The 19,231-nt window shown below is 44.4% G+C and overlaps 1 protein-coding gene across 6 annotated transcripts in view; it reads left to right on the top strand.

Moving 5' to 3' along the window:
- Positions 1 to 3,784: 3,784 nt before the first annotated feature.
- arnt2 (aryl hydrocarbon receptor nuclear translocator 2) overlaps positions 3,785 to 19,231 on the top strand; it is a 99,908-nt gene continuing 84,461 nt past the window's right edge. For 3 of the 6 annotated variants that reach the window (XM_088370736.1, XM_088370734.1, XM_088370735.1), the window contains exon 1: positions 3,785 to 3,923. In XM_088370736.1, coding sequence (XP_088226862.1) covers positions 3,893 to 3,923 — 31 coding nt within the window. In that variant the 5' untranslated portion in view covers positions 3,785 to 3,892. The remainder of the gene's footprint in view (positions 3,924 to 19,231) is intronic. The other 3 variants (XM_088370732.1, XM_088370731.1, XM_088370730.1) reach the window with 1 other exon arrangement.

The raw sequence follows: 19,231 nt of genomic DNA, 5'->3' as shown, positions 1-19,231 counted from the left end.
TGTCTTAACAAAAGTAGTAGAACAAAGTGCTAAGATCTTTTGTTCTGATTGACTAGCTGCAGAGGAAGCAACCGAAGTGTTTTGTTCACACAACATCGTGAAGGACCCCCTGCTGTGCTTTGATCAGTCAGGGGCTTCGACCATTTGTCTACTCTGTCCCCCACTCTGTGCTTTGATCAGCCAGGGGCTTCGGCCATTTGCCCACTCTCAACCCCCACTCTGTTTCTCTTAATAAATATCCCCTCGCAGGAACAAGGGTTCAGACTTCATTCTGGAGTGAGTGAACTCTCCACCTGCAGGTGTCAAAAAGGACTTACTTGTCTCCGTGTGGTTCTTGCAAGATATTGTTTGAGTGAACAAATCTCTAACAACTCCGGTGAACATCCAGGGATTGGACATTGAGGTAGTGGAGAACTACAAATTCCTGGGTGTTCTCCTTAACAACAAACTGGACTGGACTGATCACACCCACACCCTGTACAAGAAGGGCCACAGTCGCCTCCTCATGCTGAGGAGACTGAGGTCTTTCGGTGTGTGCAGGGCTCTCCTCCGGACCTTCTATGACTCTGTGGGGGCCTCAGCCATGCTCTACGCTGTGGTCTGCTGGGGTGGGGGCAGTACGGACCAGGACAGGGGGAGACTAAATAGGAGAGCGAGCTCTGTCCTGGGCTGTCTTCTGCACTCCATAGAGGTTGTGGGTGAGAGGAGGACGTTAATTAAGCTGAAATCCATCATAGACAACGCCTCTCACCCCCTCCAGGACATTGTGCCGTCTATGAGCAGCTCCTTCAGCAACAGACTATTACACCCACGGTGTAGGAAGGAGAGATTCCGCAGGTCCTTCATTCCCACTGCTGTCAGACTCTACAACATGCGTGACACCTGATCATGTGTTTCGTCTCTACCGCTACTAGTGGCACTTGTCTTTGTCCTCGTCTGTTATTTATCCATTTTTACATTTGGCACTTGTCTCTTGTATTCTTGCACTCTTGTACGCTGCTGTGACAAATAAATTTCCCCGCTGTGGGGAAATCATCATCATGTTCTACAGGCTACTTCCCCAACAGTGAATAGAGATAATGCGTATTTGGGAAATCACAACGGCCATTGCAATTCTTTGGAGCTCGCTCTTGTGGGAATCAAACGGGAAGGTCATTTCATCCAATTATTGTTGACATCAATGTTTGCATCAGGTTCAAACCGTTTTTTGAGAAGAATAAAAAGGGCCTTTAGCGTTGACCCGTATTATGGTAGTCCAATGAATTAAAAGCATACTCGGGTATATCTATTTATGCCTGGGTTGAGAAGTGGGTTTAGTAAGTGGAAAGGGGTAGTCAATAGCGTAATTTTTCAGGTGGGGTGGTATTGGGAGTGTTTGTGTTTTGTGGTTGTTGTGTTCCTTGCATTAGTGTCTTGACCATCAGGACTGTTGAGCATGCCGGCGGTTCCTAGGTTGGACCATGTTGTTAAATGTCAGATTTAGGGTCCACGAAGACTGATTGGTATATAGCTGTTTTGCTGGCTCATGTGCTTCACAGGTTTCATCGTTCACACCGGGTACATCAATAAATAACACACACACACTACATTATAGGCAAACTTTTGTTTTACGTATTAGATTTTTCCATTCTGTACTGCACCATAAAATTCGTTCTTTCTGGCATTTACCAATACTCACACAATATTAACCTACTACAGTAGACTTAATACATTTTAGATTTAATAAATTTCAAACAACAAATCACAATCCTTGTACAGTCAAACCTCGGTTTGCGAACGTTCCGATTCTCGAACAAATCGGAATTCGAACGAAAAATTCGAGATTTTTTTTGCTTCGGTTGTCGAACAAATTTTGGAGGTCGAACCTCGCGAGATGAGCCGAGAGGACCCGAGAAAACCCGACTGCACGACCCGGATGCCGACTGACTCCGTTGTTATTGTATTTTCGTTACTTTGATGATTTTATTAACCCCTAATCATGCCTCCAAAGAAAGCAAGTGGGAGCAGTAAAGCCATCCTAAAACACAAAGACGCTCTCAAAGCAATGCGTCTATCAGGGACAGTGACAGGGCGACCAAATGCAGCACGATCCACGATCCACGGTCGGGGCGAGCAAGTAGTCGGGGCAGGCAGCGATTGGAGCGTGGTCAGGGACGGGCCAGTAATCGGGGCAGGCGGCGATCGGAGCGTGGTCAGGGACGTGCCAGTAGTCGGGGCAGGCGGCGATCGGAGCGTGGTTAGAGACGAGCCAGTAGTCGGGGCAGGCGGTGGTCGGAGCGTGGTCAGGGACGAGCCAGTAGTCGGGGCAGGCGGCGATCGAGACGTGGTTAGTCAGTTTACTTAAACGATTGGCAACGGAGAAAAGGCACAGGCTGATAGGCTAAACACACAGGGAGTAACGGGTAGCATACAGGAACAAACTGACAAGGGAGTAACTGGATGACAGGGTATAAATAGAGAGCCTGACAGGTGTGGGTGATTCAGCCAATTGGGGTGTGGCCGAGCGGCAGGTGACGCCGGAACGTGACAGCGACAGTGAGCGCCCGGCACGCTGCGGTTGCACGATCGGACAAATTAAGCCCTCTGCGCACTGAGGTCCACTTAAATTTTGGAAAGTACATCAGGACTTTAAAAATATTTTCTAAATTTCAGCGACGGCTCTGTCACCATACTGCGACCAGCGCGGTGCAGTTGCACGGTCGGTGGCGTGCTACGGTTACGCGTTCGGCGGTGCCCTGCAGTTGTGCAATCGGACAAAAATGCGCAAATGAAAAAATGCTAAAAAAGGCGTTTTTTTTTTTCTTGGAACGGATTAATTTTTTTCCCATTATTTGTAATGGGAAAAATAGATTTGAAATTCGAATGATTCACTTCTTGAACCGCCTTCTGGAACGGATTGTGGTTGAAAACCGAGGTTTGACTGTACTCAGAAATTTCAACAGCGACAGCATCATGTCTGGACACTGTAGATATAGTTCTTGTGTAGTCATCAAGCACTCGATAAAGACTTTCCTGGTCAAAATTATTGGGCTCATTTTTCTGAAGCGAGTCAATACACTGCAAAGCGCTGGTGAACATTTTTATATATAATATATTTATATAATTGACATATATTTATTATATCCCCTTCATTACCTTGCACATCATCAAATAATGTTTGCACTAATAAACAAAAAAGAACAAATGAAGATTAATTTTAAGCACTGTTACTCTAGTGTTCTCCCTGGCGATGCATGTGCATCCTCAGAATGCTCCAAAGAAAAATAGCCCACACTGCCTCATTTTTGCTGCTTTCCTGTTTAACTGAAACGCCTTCCTGTTCAATTAAAATCTCAGTAGTATGATTAAGAGGGTTTCAGCAGTGTGTGTGAAATTATTTTACTTGTGTGTAAAAGCATACATGTAATTTTTATCATATCCAGTGCAGTGTTGAACAGGGGGCGGATATGAAAGGAGCAACTGTCAGAACAAATCAAAACTTTGGAATGGACACACTTTCCTAAACGATTTTCATCTCATTTCTATTCGTCACTGTGCCCTTTGCTGGGTGTAACAATAATTTATTCAAGAAGCCCAAAGATCTCGCGGTGTTACCATACAGACACCTTGCGTTCAATTTAGTCTGCTTTCACACAATCTGTTCTTTAACAATAGACAGAAACGATCAATTCAAATGCCTCTGATCACCCAGAGCAGATTTTTGACGACTGGCGGCTCAAGGGAGCCTCGCGTGCCAAGCCTGCGGTCTCTCTCTCTCTCTCTCTCTCTCTCTCTCTCTCTCTCTCTCTCTCTCTCTCTCTCTCTCTCTCTCTCTCTCGCTCTCTCTCTCTCTCGACGTATTGTGCGTCATCCCCACCGCTGCCGTTTTGTTATTTTTCTCCGTGGAGGATACATGGCAACTCCCGCCGCGGCCAATCCGTCCGGTAAGTCAACACCCTCTATTCACATCTCGGACGAACCCAACGTGTTAAGACCTCGTTTGGAGACGAGAATTCAATATTATGTAGTTTGCCGAGTCTGTGAAATAAAAAGAGGGCTAAACCCGCCGCCAGGCCGCCACAGCCTAGCTCCAGCATCCATCCCCTTCCCCCATACTGTGCGGTCGTTCGCAGCAGTGCTGTTCTGTACAGCTTTGCTAACTTCTCTTTGTCAGAATGAGTTGACCGATGTGTAAATAAGGCTTCAATATTGAAGTACGGTGTTCTTTTGTTAATCCCTCACATTATTTTTGCTGGCACATTGCTTTCTTCACTCTCAGTGACACAAAGATCATTTTGCATATTGTCCTACTGCACTGCACTTGTTCTGCGTGTCATCCACGATTTACAGAAAGGTAAACTAGTAGTCTACTGGCCTAGCCCTATTTATTTACCTTCTCGCCTGTTGATTCCAAAATTCGTAGAGTGAAGAATGATTCAATCGCTCATACCGCCCCCCAGAGCAGTCGGTATGTATATAAAACCGTATTTAAGAAATGAAATACTGTAATCGCTTTGTTAAAACTAAAGACACGCACGATAGCACTATTCATACCACAGAATATTTTTAGCCATTCTTAAAATCTGTGAATAGTAACCAATAGTAACCCTGTTACCAAACCACAATATGAATAATTAGTAAACTTAATACTGCTTTGTTAGTATCTGATGGTTAAAGTAAAGAAGGCATTGTAAAGAATATAAACACTACAGCGAACATTAGTTCTATTTATCTAGCAACCGAAAAAAATATTAAATTGTCACAATTTTGATTTTGTAGTATTCTCTAAAATAAGATATGTGGTTGAATTTGCCATTGTGGTAAAAATTCATCAATTGTAAGGAAAAAAAAACTAGTCAACAATATAAAAAAAATCCTAATTCTAAATCTGCCGTTTTCTTAATAACAGTACAACAAGATAAAATATTTAGTCATGTTTATGAATTAAAGGGCTAGAGACATCCCTTTTTTTTTTTTCAATTATAACGGAATTTGATAGAATGTATAAAGTGAACACATTTGCCGCATTGGAAATTAAAAATGGACACCGATTACTAAGAATAAAGCTGAAATGAAATGCCAGTTTATCGATCGGGTCCCGCACGAAGCCAAACTGGCGGCGCCATTACTGTGACGTTGTACATCTGGATGTCAACAAACCCAAACAACATGGCAGATGATAGCGACAGCTCCGTTTCTAGCGGCAATATTAGGATCATTTTATCCGATTCAGAAACCTCTTTTGACGCAGAATATGATGAATCTAGCAGTTCACTTGGGCTGAGCTGAGCACATTTTCTGAATTGTGCCCCTCCCGTCACTCTGGTTAGGTTGGCATAGTAAAAAGTGCTCTTGGGGGCTTTAGAGTGCCGAGTTGATCTCGGCACATGAAGACATGACCACCTGCAACGTTTGGTTTGGGTTTTATAAGCATTTTTAATTTTATTGCTTAAATCGCATTTTCTCGACGAGCTGAGCACGTTTTCTGAATTGTGCCCCTCCCGTCATGCTTCGACATACTTTTCAAAGTCAGTCTCAAAGTCTCCTTTATTGTCAATTCCTCCGCCTGTCAAGACACACAAAGAGATCGAAATTACGTTTCTCACTATCCCAGGGTGACAAGACAGCGTTCACAACGCACATACAAGTAAACAACACAGGAAAAATAAAACAAGAAGATGAACAATAAGAGTGATAGCACGCTAGCCGCTCCCGATGCACAGCAGAGTCCGGAAAGATAAGACAGAGTTCACAACGCACATACAAGTAAACAACACAGGAAATATAAAACAAGAAGATGAACAATAAGAGTGATAGCACACTAGCCGCTCCCGATGCACAGCAGAGTCCGGAAAGATGACAGTCAACCAGACCACTGTGAACACGAGCACACAGCAGGCACGCACTGTCCGGTTCGTAGATCCTATCAGGCGAACTCAACCCATCTTGTCGTCCCGCGAACGAACGTACGCCAGGATAATGGAAGGCACGGCTAGGCGAGCTGGGTTGGCCGCAAACCTGGCCCGACGTCTCCGCGCTGGCCCCTCTTCTCTTTTTGTTTACATTCACTGAAGCTAAACGCGTACAACTTGAGACGTCATGAGACGTCACTTCCGGCTGGCGGCTCGGTGCAGTCAAACTCGTCTGTGCGACAAATTTAAATTATATTTTTCAGAGCAACATCTTCCTTTTCGTTGTTTCGAGCGTCAATTTATATTTATAAGCCCATAAGCTAACTAAAACCGATTTATACATATACCGGTGTCTCTAGCCCTTTAAAGGTTAGGGTCAGCAAAAGGTATATTTTCTTAAAATGAAAGATACGTATAAATTATACTGCACGATGAAATTTGGATTAAGCTTTTATTGTTCTTTTTTAAAATATATTAATTCTTATTGTGCAATGGTGCACCAAAAGTCATACATACCTTTTATTAAGGCCGTACTTCTTTTCCATGGTAAGGATACAGTAAGGAAACGAAGTGCGCAATTGCTTATGTTTTGTGTATACAGTAAAATATTGTATGACAAATGTAAAACAAAAACAGATGAAATATATTATTTTTATGAATCTGCAACAGCAATTGTTTGCCTTTGTTTTAGGAAGAATGCAGACAAGTGTAACAATTTGAGGTTCCTTAATCATTTTAATGCATTTGCTTTTCTTCCTTTGGCTCAATCTGAAGATCCCAGGAGATGCTGCTCGAAGTTGTCTATGTACATGCTATGTTTTTTCCTTTTCCATGACGTCTGCTAGCCGGTGGCTGAGCTGCACTGTGTTTGTTTACATGTGGCAAGAGCCTACAGGTGCACACGTAATCTCCCTTACCTTCTGCTTTCACATGTTTCATGCAGTGGCGTGCCGTGATATATCCGGGCTGTGGGCCTTGAGTCTGACCTTTGTGGTACATTTACACTAGGGTTGGATTTGAAATCAAATTCAAGTTGACCTTGCAATGTAGTAAAAAGGAATTTTCAAATGACAAAGGCTGCAATTTGGAGAAGAAAAACTGGGTCAGTATTGGGTCAGTAAATTGGGTCATTTGTGTCAGTATTGGTTACATATCTTGTTTCTAGGAACATGAAAAATTGAGTGAAAACCAGAGATTAGTTTGTATTATTGTAATCTGATTCATGAGTTACTGATTTATACCTACGCCTACGCAATAGATATTATACACTTGTATTTGTTAAAAATCATTCAGCCCTAATCAAGGTTCAAAATAATAATACTGTGATCCCTCGCTTTTTGCAGGAGATGCAGTCCAGAACCACCTGCGAAAAATTAAAACCTACAAAATAGAAACAGTATATAAATTAGTTAGGAATTTAAACACCACTGTGTTTAAATTTCCAACATGTAGTGTTTCTTGTTGGCCGCTAGAGGGATGAGAATTTCCGTGTTTTTTTTCTGTCGAAAGTATCGTTTTCGTGAATCGTGTAAATCCGTTGAGAATTTCTTTTTTTTATATATGGGGGGGGTATGATTTCTGTGATTTACCGAAGTCAAATTCCTTGTTTGGCACGCTCAAACATGGCGAATAAAAAACTCTTGAATCTTGAATCTTGAATCTTGGGTATAGAAGCGGCTGGCCAGCTGGCCGGGCAATGTTAGCCTCGGCGACTCGTGAGCATTCCCCTGTCGCGACGGCATCTTTTGGCACATCTCAAGGCAAAATTAGTTAAGCTGTGAGTACGGAAATCGGCTTGCCTCTGTAAACCTAACTCACTGTCAGCAGTGATGTGACAACATCCGCCTTATTTTCGGCAGCATTTTGGCACTACTATTGTCACATCATTTCCACTTGTTAACTAAACTTACGCGGAGAACTAGTGTTTTTACACTGCCACAATGTAAATTTGCGATTGGGTTTTCATCACTTGTAGACGGGTTATTTAGTTAGATAGATCTAGTTCCTACTCAGCAAATGTTTTCGCCATCATGAGGATCGGGCCAGGGAAATAGACAAGCTGAACGGGATCAAGAAGTGCTTCAGCTGGGCATGGCTCAAGAGCACCGCCATTGTACAATGGAACACAGTCCGTAACCACGTGAACATATCTGTAAAGTAGATGTCCCGGGGAAGGTTTTGTGTATTTTGATCAGCTATGGAGGTCGCGGCGCTAGGAACATTAAGAAGCACATCGGAAAAAAAAAACACAGAGGTAATTTTTTACTTTTACAAGCATGTAATGTTACATGCAAGCGAATGTTGCGAAGGGAAACATAAGTAAGCAGTACCAATGTGTTAGATCGAACTTTAGTCAGTTCCGATCATTTTGTAGGAGATAGTTTGAGAAATGCGATTGTTTACAGAAGGCTTATTGGTAATTGGCTAGTGCAGGGGTGGGCAAACTTTTTGACTTGCGGGCCGAATTGGGTTCTAAATTTTGACTGGGGGGCCGAACCAGGAGCATATAGATGTAGTGTTTGTCTGAAGTAATATAAACGACACGCAAAGGTCATTGCATAAAAGGTTTTGGCCTTTAGTAGGTGGTAAAGCATGGATAATACAAAAAAAAAAGCATTTTGATAACAAATTAAATTATTAACACCATTAAAAAAAATATTTCACCCAAAAAATACTATCAGTGATTCTCATTAAATAAGACACTCTTTTTTAACACACGGCACTCAGTGTCCACCTTTTCTTTCCTCGGCCCACCCATTTTAATGGAAGGTTTGTGGGTGGCTTTAGCGTAAAACTGTAACTGAAAGCTCATTATGAGAATGCTGACGTCACAGCCCACACAATTCGGCACTGATAGAAAAAGAGCGTGGAGTGCGCCGGGTCCGTACTACTGAGTACGTACACGCACTTGTGAGTGTGCACCGAGCTTTCTGACACGGCTTCTGGGAGTAAATGCGCGGGCGGGCGCTTCCCCATCTACTAGGGAAACATAGTCATTGCAGGGAAAATGACCCCAAAAAAAGTTTAATAATACAATTTATTCAGGTTTGGCGGGCCGGATTAAACGGCCCTGTGGGTCGGATGTGGCCCGCGGGCCATAGTTTGCCCATCACTGGGCTAGTGGTTGCATACCGCAACCCTAGTCGATCTCAGTTTGTTGCAGTATAGCTTCTATTTTATGTGCCTTTTAATCCGGTGCGCCCTATATATGAAATAATTGCGCCTTTTGGTACGAAAAATACGGTATATATCATTGAAGATCATCGACCCCCCCCAGACCCCCTGTCGGCCCCCCAGGCCACCGGCTACTTTTCAGTGTTTTTTCACATTATCCATTCTCATCCCTGATGTATGTATTGCAAATCAATTACAAAAGTGTTTTTTTTTTTTTTTTGTGCCAAGCTATGCAATGAGTCCACCTTCAGAATTACCACACTTCACTAAACGGGCGCATTATGCATACCAAAACCTAAGTGAATCACTGTTGCGCATGAATCCCCTCCTGCATTGTGGTCCAGTACACAATATTAAAGCTTTTTAAACCCTCCCCAATACCTTTACGCGACATAAATCTTTCCCATTCCCTCAATAACCATTCCCACGTTGTTCTGCGCATGTATTGTACCGTAATTTCCAGACTATAAGTCACGGCTTTTTTCATAGTTTGGGTGGGGGGGCGACTTATACTCAGGAGCGACTTATATATGTTTTTTTTCACAAATTTTTACTTGATCATTAAGACATCACTTACAAGTATAGTTGACCACTTCCCATGTTATTTTTAGTATAGTTGATCACTTCACATGCTTTTATATCTTTATCTTGAACATATTCAAAACATAAAAAATAGAGAAAACATCAAATAAAGCAATTAACACTTTAAAGCACCATATCCAAGTCCACTGTCTGCTGTATGTACACTTGCTCCATTTTTGCTCCTCTTATATTTATTATTATTATTATCTATTATTTGTTTATTTATCATTTATTCAACACTCTCATTTATTCATTGTTTGTGCCTTCTTGGGTTTTTTGTGTTGCTTGTATGCAAATGTGTACTATCTCACCGAGGGATAGTGGGAACGTAATTTCAATCTCTTTGTGTGTCTGTGTCGACGATAAAGCAGACTTTGATAAAACAACCAAATAAACAAAACAAAAAACTACATCTGAAAAAAATTATATTTTCAGACGAAACTGGATGAGGGCGCTCTAAATTTCACCGTTGGCCGTGACTCATCAACTAGGTGGGCTTAAGAAAAATGGCACCAAAAAGTTTGCAGGTTACAAACTTCAAGTTGTAAAATATGCAGCTGAAAACAGTAATCGAGAAGCAGAAAGAAAGTTTGGAGAACCGTGATGTACCAATGGATTACTATTTCAAGTGACGTCAGTGGCACGGCGCGGCGGTTGTTTACGTAAAGGACAAACGTACCCATGTAAGGGCTACCGGCATCATTAGCGGTGATCATTTCTAAGTGACACGGAGGACAAAGAGTTTGAAGGAATTAAGGATTTGGAGTGACATAGAAGGTTTGAAAAACTATTATGGCTTTTACGCACGCCCGGTCCTACTCTACTGAGTCGGGGGCCGGCGCTCGGCCGAGTGGCTGTCCGCGAACGTGCATGGGGCTCGGACATGGCCATTACGCACGGCCGGTCCTATGGCATGGAGCTCTCGTGTCTGGAAGTCCACGCCGCCGCACGCTTGGAAGTTTGTTTTGTTTAATAAAGAGTCGTTTACCAAACCCACGTCTATCCTTGTACTTTGTTAACGCTACAATATAGTGATATACTAGATCTGTGGAATAAAGACGAGGCTGACGTCAGGGCGCACGCGCGGCGATGTTGATAAAGGATGAGGAATTTGATCGATGGATTTAATGGATTTTCCATGGGCTCACCACCTGTGGGAGGGGCCGAAGGGGTCGGGTGCAATGTGAGCTGGGCGGCAGCCAAAGGCAGGGACCTTGGCGGTCTGATCCCCGGCTGCAGAAGCTGGCTCTTGGGACATGGAATGTCACCTCTCTGGCTGGAAAGGAGCCCGAGCTGGTGTGCGAGGCAGAAAAATTCCGACTAGATATAGTCGGACTAGCCTCCACGCACAGTTTGGGTTCCGGTACAAGCCCTCTCGAGAGGGCCTGGACTCTCTTCCACTCTGAAGTTGCCCACAGTGAGAGGCGTCGAGCAGGTGTGGGTATACTTATTGCCCCCCGGCTGGGCGCCTGCACATTGGGGTTCACCCCGGTGAACGAGAGGGTAGCCTCCCTCCGCCTTCGGGTGGGGGGACGGGTCCTGACTGTTGTTTGTGTCTATGCACCAAACGGCAGCTCAGAGTACCCACCCTTCTTGGGGTCCCTGGAGGAAGTGCTGGAGAGCGCTCCTTCTGGGGACTCCATCGTTCTACTGGGTGACTTCAATGCTCACGTGGGCAATGACAGTGAGACCTGGAAGGGCGTGATTGGGAGGAACGGCCCCCCCGATCTGAACCCGAGCGGTGTTCTATTGTTGGACTTCTGTGCTCGACATAGATTTTCAATAATGAACACCATGTTCAAGCATAAGGGTGTCCATGTGTGCACTTGGCACCAGGACACCCTAGGCCGCAGTTCGATGATCGACTTTGTAGTCGTGTCATCGGATTTGCGGCCGCATGTTTTGGGCACTCGGGTGAAGAGAGGGGCGGAGCTGTCAACTGATCACCACCTGGTGGTGGGTTGGCTCCGATGGTGGGGAAAGATGCCGGTCCGACCTGGCAGACCCAAACGCTCTGTGAGGGTCTGCTGGGAACGTCTGGCAGAATCTCCTGTCAGGAAGAGCTTCAACTCCCACCTCCGGCAGAGCTTTTACCACGTCCCGGGGGAGGCGGGGGACATTGAGTCTGAGTGGACCATGTTCCGCGCCTCCATTGTTGAGGCGGCCGACCGGAGCTGTGGCTGCAAGGTCGTTGGTGCCTGTCGTGGCGGCAATCCCCGAACCCACAGGTGGACACCGGCGGTAAGGGATGCCGTCAAGCTGATGAAGGAGTCCTATCGGGCCGTTTTGGCCTGCGGGACTCCGGAGGCAGCTGACAGGTACCGGATGGCCAAGCGGAACGCGGCTTTGGCGGTTGCTGAGGCAAAAACCCGGGCGTGGGAGGAGTTTGGTGAGGCCATGGAGAATGACTTTCGGACGGCTTCGAGGAAATTCTGGTCCACCATCCGGCGTCTCAGGAAGGGGAAGCAGTGCGCCGTTAACACTGTTTACAGTGGAGATGGCGTGGTGCTGACCTCGACTCGGGACGTCGCGAGTCGGTGGGGAGACTACTTCGAAGACCTCCTCAATTCCACCGACATGCCTTCCATTGTGGAAGCAGGGCCTGGAGACTCTGAGGCGGACTTTCCAATCTCTAGGGTGGAAGTCACTGAGGTAGTTGAAAAACTCCTTGGGGGCAAGGCCCCAGGGGTGGACGAGATCCACCCAGAGTTTTTAAAGGCTCTGGATGTTGTGGGGCTGTCATGGCTGACACGCCTCTGCAACATTGCGTGGACATCGGGGACGGTGCCTCTGGATTGGCAGACTGTGGTGGTGGTTCCCCTCTTTAAGAAGGGGGATTACAGGGGAATCACACGCCTCAGTCTCCCTGGTAAGGTCTATTCATAGGTGCCAGAGAGGAGGGTGCATCGGGAGGTTGAACCTCAGATTCAGGAGGAGCAGTGTGGCTTTCGTGCTGGCCGTGGAACAGTGGACCAGCTCTACACCCTGGTCCGGTTGAGGGTGTCCAGTGGGGTCCTCAGCATTACGTCTCTTCTTTTTGCAGACGACGTGATGCTGTTGGCTTCTTCAAGTCGTGATTTCCAGCTCTCACTGGAGCCGTTCGCAGCTGAGTGTGAAGCGGTCGGGATGATGGTCAGCACCTCCAAATCCGAGTCCATGGTCCTCGGTCGGAAAAGGGTGGAATGCCCTCTCTGGATTGGGGATGAGATCCTGTCCCAAGTGGAGAAGTTCAAGTAACTTGGGGTCTTGTTCACGAGGCGGATGGCGCGCGAGATCGACAGGCGCATCGGTGCAGCGTCGGCAGTAATGCGGACTCTGTCTGTTGTGGTGAAGAGAGAGCTGAGCCAAAAGGCAAAGCTCTCAATTTACCGGTCGATCTACACTCCTACCCTCACCTATGGTCACGAGGTATGGGTCGTGACCGAAAGAACAAGATCCCGGATACAAGTGGCCGAAATGAGTTTCCTTTGCAGGGTGTCCGGGCTCTCCCTTAGAGATAAGGTGAGAAGCTTGGTCATCCGGGAGAGACTCGGAGTAGAGCCGGTGCTCCTCCACGTCGAGAGGAGCCAGATGAGGTGGCTCGGGCATCTCATCAGGATGTCTCCTGGATGCCTCCCTGGAGAGGTGTTCCGGGCATATCCCACCGGTAGGATACCCCGTGGACGACCCAGGACGCGCTGGAGACGCCTTGGGATCCCCCGGGATGAGCTGGATGAAGTGCCTGGGGAGAGGGAAGTCTGGGAGTCCCTCCCAAAGCTGCTGCCCCCGCGACCCAACACTGGATAAGCGGAAGAAAATGGATGGATGGATGGATGGATGGATGGATGGATGGATGGATTGATGGATGGATGGTTCCGTAGGAATGGACCTGGAAAACAGTGTTTTGAGTGAATATGTGACAAGATTCACTCTCCCTTATGGTCCAGTGGTTAGGATGCGGGGCTTTCACCGCCGCGGTCTGTGTTTGATTCCCGGTCAGGGAACCATATGCAGCCATAGGGGGGCACATGTCAGTGTCTCCTCTGTGCCAGTCCCAAGCGGGTAAATGCAGAGGGTTGCGTCAGAAAGGGCATCCGGCGTAAAAACTGAGCCAAAAACATCTCATGCGAATCATCTGAACAAAAACGGGCGTTTCGCTGTGGCGACCCTTTCGGGGAAAAGCCGAAAGGAGACATGTGATAAGATTCACAACCATGAACGTTACTTTTATACAGTTGACTCTGATTAATGGGCAGATATTTAACAACTTCGACACCCTCACTCACTGGTTAGACAATTTAAGAATGCCCACCATGCAATGGTACAGCCATTTACTCCTGGCGTTTATAAGCGCTTATTACAAAGATAAACCAAAGGCCTATAAATCACTAGAAGCCTATAATATGTCTTGAATGGACATGTTCAAGATAGACCAAACAACAACTTGAACTGGGACTTTTGTGTCATGAGGTCACAAGTACTGCCAAGTCAAGAAAGGGAAAGAATACCTGATATAAAGTGTGCGCTGCGAAAATGGGCCCTGTTGTTCAAACTCTTAGTCCAATCCTTTTGCCTAATTGCGTTCAACCATAGCCATCTGCAATTTCTCTGACTGGCAGAAAATGTGAATTTATGAATTTCTAGTTTTTGTTTTTGCTTTTACGAGTTTGCCAACAAGACAACATTTTACTATGAAAAAGTAGCAGTGTTTACTCCTGGCTTCTGTTCACTTGCCTCCAGCGTCTTCTTCTTTGGGCTCCATTTCACTCTGTGATGTTATCATGACGTAGGCCATGAAAGGGTCTATATAAGACTAGTGTTCAATTAAAAAAAGCCCATTTGTGACTACACTGACAAATAATATAAAAAATGAAATATAAATTAGATGCTTTTGTTCAATAAATGTTGAACAACATTGATCTAATTGTTGATCAATTGATGATGCAGAGAGAATAACGTGTTCCTATGATGGTACAATGGAACCAGAAGTTAGGAGCATAATTGCTTACCTGAACCCAATTCTAACTTGGACTGTTCATGAATCGAAATGACTGGAAATTCAATTACCGTATTTTCCGGACAATAAGTCACAGTTTTTTTCATAGTTTGGCCGGGGACTTATAATCAGGAGCGACTTATATGTGAAATTATTAACACATTACTTACTTACTATAATATAGTTGATCACTTCACATGTTATTTTCACATTAAACCGCATTGAGGCCGCACAAGGCCAGTGGAATAATAACAGCCGCAACTGACAATGAGTCTGACCTCAACGCCGCATCAGCAGTGGTGTTTTTTTTTTAAATGACAGAGGACAAAGATTTCAATAAATTTAATGATTTGGAGTGACACGAATGGTTCGATAAAATTGTTATTTATGTTCTAGTTGTTTGATATATAGTATATATACAGTTATATAGGCCTATGAAATAACTGGAACCGCAACTGACGATGAGTCCGACGTCAGCGCCGCATGCACTTCCGGAGTCAGCAGCAGCGTTTTTATTAAGTGACACAGAGGATGAAGATTTCAATGGATTTAATGATTTGGAGTGACACGGATGGTTCAATAAAATTTTTATTTACGTATGTTATACTTATTTGATATATAGTTTATATACAGTTCTATAGGCCTGTGAAATAACTGGAACCGCAACTGACGATGTGTCCGACGTCAGCGCCGCATGCACTTCCGGAGTCAGCAGCGGCGACACAAAGGATGAAGAATTCGATGGATTTAATGATTTGTAGTGACACATCTGGTTTGATAAACGTGTTATTTGTTTATTTATAGTTATTTGAATAACTGTTAATATGTTACGCCTGGGGCGGCTCGGTGGCGCACTTGTTAGCACGCCCGCCTCATAGTTAGGAGGGTGTGGGTTCGATTCCACCTCTGGCCCTCGCTGTGTGGCGTTTGCATGTTCTCCCCGTGTCCGCGTGGGTTTTCTCCGGGCACTCCGGTTTCCTCCCACATCCCAAAAACATGCTTGGTAGGCCGAGTGAGCATTCCAAATTGCCCTGATGTGTGAGTGCGAGTGTGGATGGTTGTTCGTCTCGGTGTGCCCTGCGATTGGCTGCCAACCAGTTCAGGGTGTCCCCCGCCTACTGCCCGATGACAGCTGGGATAGGCTCCAGCACTCCCGCAACCCCCGTGGGGACAAAGCAGTACAGAAAATGGATGGATGCTACGTCAGACATGTTCTCAGTTCCTCGTTTGTGTTTATGTAACGTTAGCATACCGTATCGTTTAGCCTGTTGTTGCCCATTCATGTACGACTTGTACTCCGGTGCGATTTATATATGTGCTTTTCGTCTTTATTATGCATTTTATGGTCGGTGCGACTTGTACTCCCGAGCAAATTATAGTCTGGAAATTACGGTAATCTGTTAAGGTCGCCAATACTTACCTTTTTCCCCCTTTCTCTTGCAATTAGTGGAAAAAATTTAAAAATGTGTGATTCTCAGTTTTGCTATTAATTGATGATGAGGAACAAAATGCAAATTTTGACCCGCAAAACTACAGTCGGATAGTGCATATTTTGATGCTTGTTAATATACACACCATTGCAGTCTTTGCGTCGTGCCTTTGCAGATCTAAACAGTTTAAAAGTGATCAACAGAAATTAACACAAGTAGAATGTGAAACAGAGGATTTTTTTCGAGTCACACTGTTACACTGTGCAGCTAGACCTCCACATGAAAACAGGTCAACCGTATTCTCTCATATTCTGTGCAACTTCACTGTACTGTACTGTCTAAAATTAACAAGGAAGCTTATTTGCACACGGACAACGTATTGAAATTAAGTGTTGACTTGAATGAATAAACGATTATTGTAGAAAGGCACTTGTCTGCGGCTCATTTTCCTCTGGTAGGGGTTTTTTGAGTTTTTCCCTGCCCTTTTGGGAGCTTAAGATCGGGATGCTTTGAGAATAATTGTCAATTTTTGTCTATGTGAAGCCCTTTGAGACTGTTTGTGATTTAGGGCTATACAAATAAACTTGACTTGACTTGTCCTTGTTTGAGGAATGAACAGGTTGCTCATTTCAAATGAAATTTATACATTGGTATGTCCACAGTCTCTGTCATATTCGTCTTTATCCGATGATGACTTCCAGTTAGGACTGAGCAATGCTTAATGGTGCTCTTGTTTCTGCCGTAGCCAGAGGAGGACAAAGTTAGGCGCTGATCCAAGACCAGATGGGCTTCCCCCCTTGCATAAGAGTAGTATAGCCAGGAGCAGTGATCTAAGACTAGAAGCACAGTGTCACAGTCGGATTAGCTCCAGCTGGCTGTCGCTCAGATCCAATTGTGTAAGAGCATGTGAAACGTGACGTGAAATCATCTAATGAGAGTTGCATGCTACTCTGTAAATAAGATGATGCCTTTTGAAAATCAGCTGTCTGCCTTATATGCTAGTCAATGTCCAGTGATATAGATGTTAAAATGTCCACAAGGTAGAAGAAATGAACAAACAAACGTCCTTGAAGAATTTCTTCAGTAAGGGGAAAAACCCAATGAATGCAATATTATCAGTACTTAAATATGGATTTATTGTTACTGGCGATTCTTAGGCACCACCTTTGTTATATGCACTGGCCGGTTTATAAATGAAGCAATGTAGCCTTCAAAATCACTGTGACACTTGCTGACCAAGTACGCGGCATGAAAGGAATATCCAATAATGAAGTCGACTGGACATAACAGTTTGTGCGTGTTATTGTCCCCCATTACCCCAAGGTTAGACCATTTTGTTGAAATGTAACAACCCACTAATTAGATAATTACAACATTCAGTAGTGAGTCATGTTTTAGATTGCTTTTATGTGTTTTTATTCCGGTCTATCCAAATATTGCTTTGTGCAGAATTTTTTTTGTGGCCCAAATTTAGATCGTGGCAGCATCATTCTGACCATTAACGTGTGTGCTGCACCCTCACATTGCCTCTAAAAATTGAATTTCTGTGAAGTATTGTATTTTTATTTTTTTTAATTAAACATTTTCTTTTTCTTGAATCATATTTATGAATTCAATCTAAACATACATAACTCTTTTAGGATTTGAAATAAAAAAATAGCATTGAAGTCCAAACTAACAACTGATAGGGACCTAGTTACATCATTAAGACATACAGTAATGAGAAAAATATACGAACACTGTTATGGGCATTTGCTAGCTCGGCTAGGTTTCTTTCTTTTGTATAACTGGGTGGCATGTGTAACACATGCAACTAATGCTGTCACAAATTAATCTTTTTGCAATCAATTATCCCATTGTCTTCCCAAGCAATCCCCCGCCCAGCCACCCAACCATCCAAAATCGCATGCTGATAACTTTATTGCAAAATGAAAAATGGAAAAAGAAGCACAGCAAAGAATGAATATCGTACTTTCTGACCCTTTTAAAAGGAAACATTTACCTTTCCACATTTAAATAACACAATCAGCAATACTCCCAGGAGGATTTTTAAACTTTTACACCCACCATTGCTTTATAGGACCAAAAGATTCAATTAATACTATGATCTGAATTTCAGGCCATATGACTTGTCTCTGTTTGAGGCAGTTAAGCCCAGTAGTAGATATCAATATTTTAAATGGTATGATGTCATTTTCTGTCATGTTTGTGTTACTGCACATTTTGAATAATGCAATAAAGCTTGATTTTAAAAAAAAAGCAAGCTGAATTAAAATCGCAATATCTGTCAGAAAAATCACAACACAACACTTTTCTTAAACTTGTTCAGCCCTACCCTCAAGTGTGTTTTAATTAGCATTGGTAGGCTATTCAGTGATCCCTCATTTATCGCAGGAGATGCGTTTCAGAACCACCTGTGAAAAACAAAAATCCGTAAAGTAGAAACGGTATATATATTATTTAGAAATTTTAACACATTGTATTGACATTTCCAACACATAATGTTTCTTGTTGGCCGCTAGAGGGGATGGATGGATTGCAAGTCAATTAGAAGAGTGTTATTTTCCCCGTGTGACGCAATGCAATGAGTCCACCTTCAAAATTACAACACTAACCTGGGGGACATCATCCGTAGCGAAACCAAAGGAGTCGCCATTGCGCATGAATCTCCTCCTGCATTGTGGTCTAGTATACAATATCAAAGCTTATTAAACCCTCCCCAATACCTTTACGCGACTTAAACCTTTCCCATTCCCTTAATAACACACTGTTCTGTGTATGTATTGTATTTTCATAGTAAATGAAATAACAAACGTGATATAGCCATGTCTCCCAACTTCTTCTGGACCGGTTGGTGCTTCTTCCCTTGAGCGTGGTTGACTGGCTGCCGCCTCCTGCGCTTGAACTCAGTCATGTCCGCAGTGACGCACATTGCTCAGAAGCACGCCCCACGTGAACAGGGCTCATTGCCGCTGTCCCAACTCCTAGACGGCAGTGCTTCTTTCCTACTTGCGCGGCAGCTAACTGCGCACCCCGTGCTTGTCCTCAGTGAAGCATATTGCTCAGAGGCATGCCCCACGCTATGAGCGCTGGCCGGCTGACGTCCCCTCCACGCTAGACTTCTGGGGCGCACGTCGCCAAAACGGAACTGCGCCTGCTAATCGGCGCTGATCGCCACT

Source organism: Syngnathus floridae, chromosome 3 (genome assembly GCF_059516105.1).
Source record: "Syngnathus floridae isolate MCC-2025c chromosome 3, RoL_Sflo_1.0, whole genome shotgun sequence".
Classification (NCBI taxonomy): domain Eukaryota; kingdom Metazoa; phylum Chordata; class Actinopteri; order Syngnathiformes; family Syngnathidae; genus Syngnathus; species Syngnathus floridae.
Note: the sequence above shows the minus strand (reverse complement) of the source record. Positions and strands in the feature narration are given on the sequence as shown.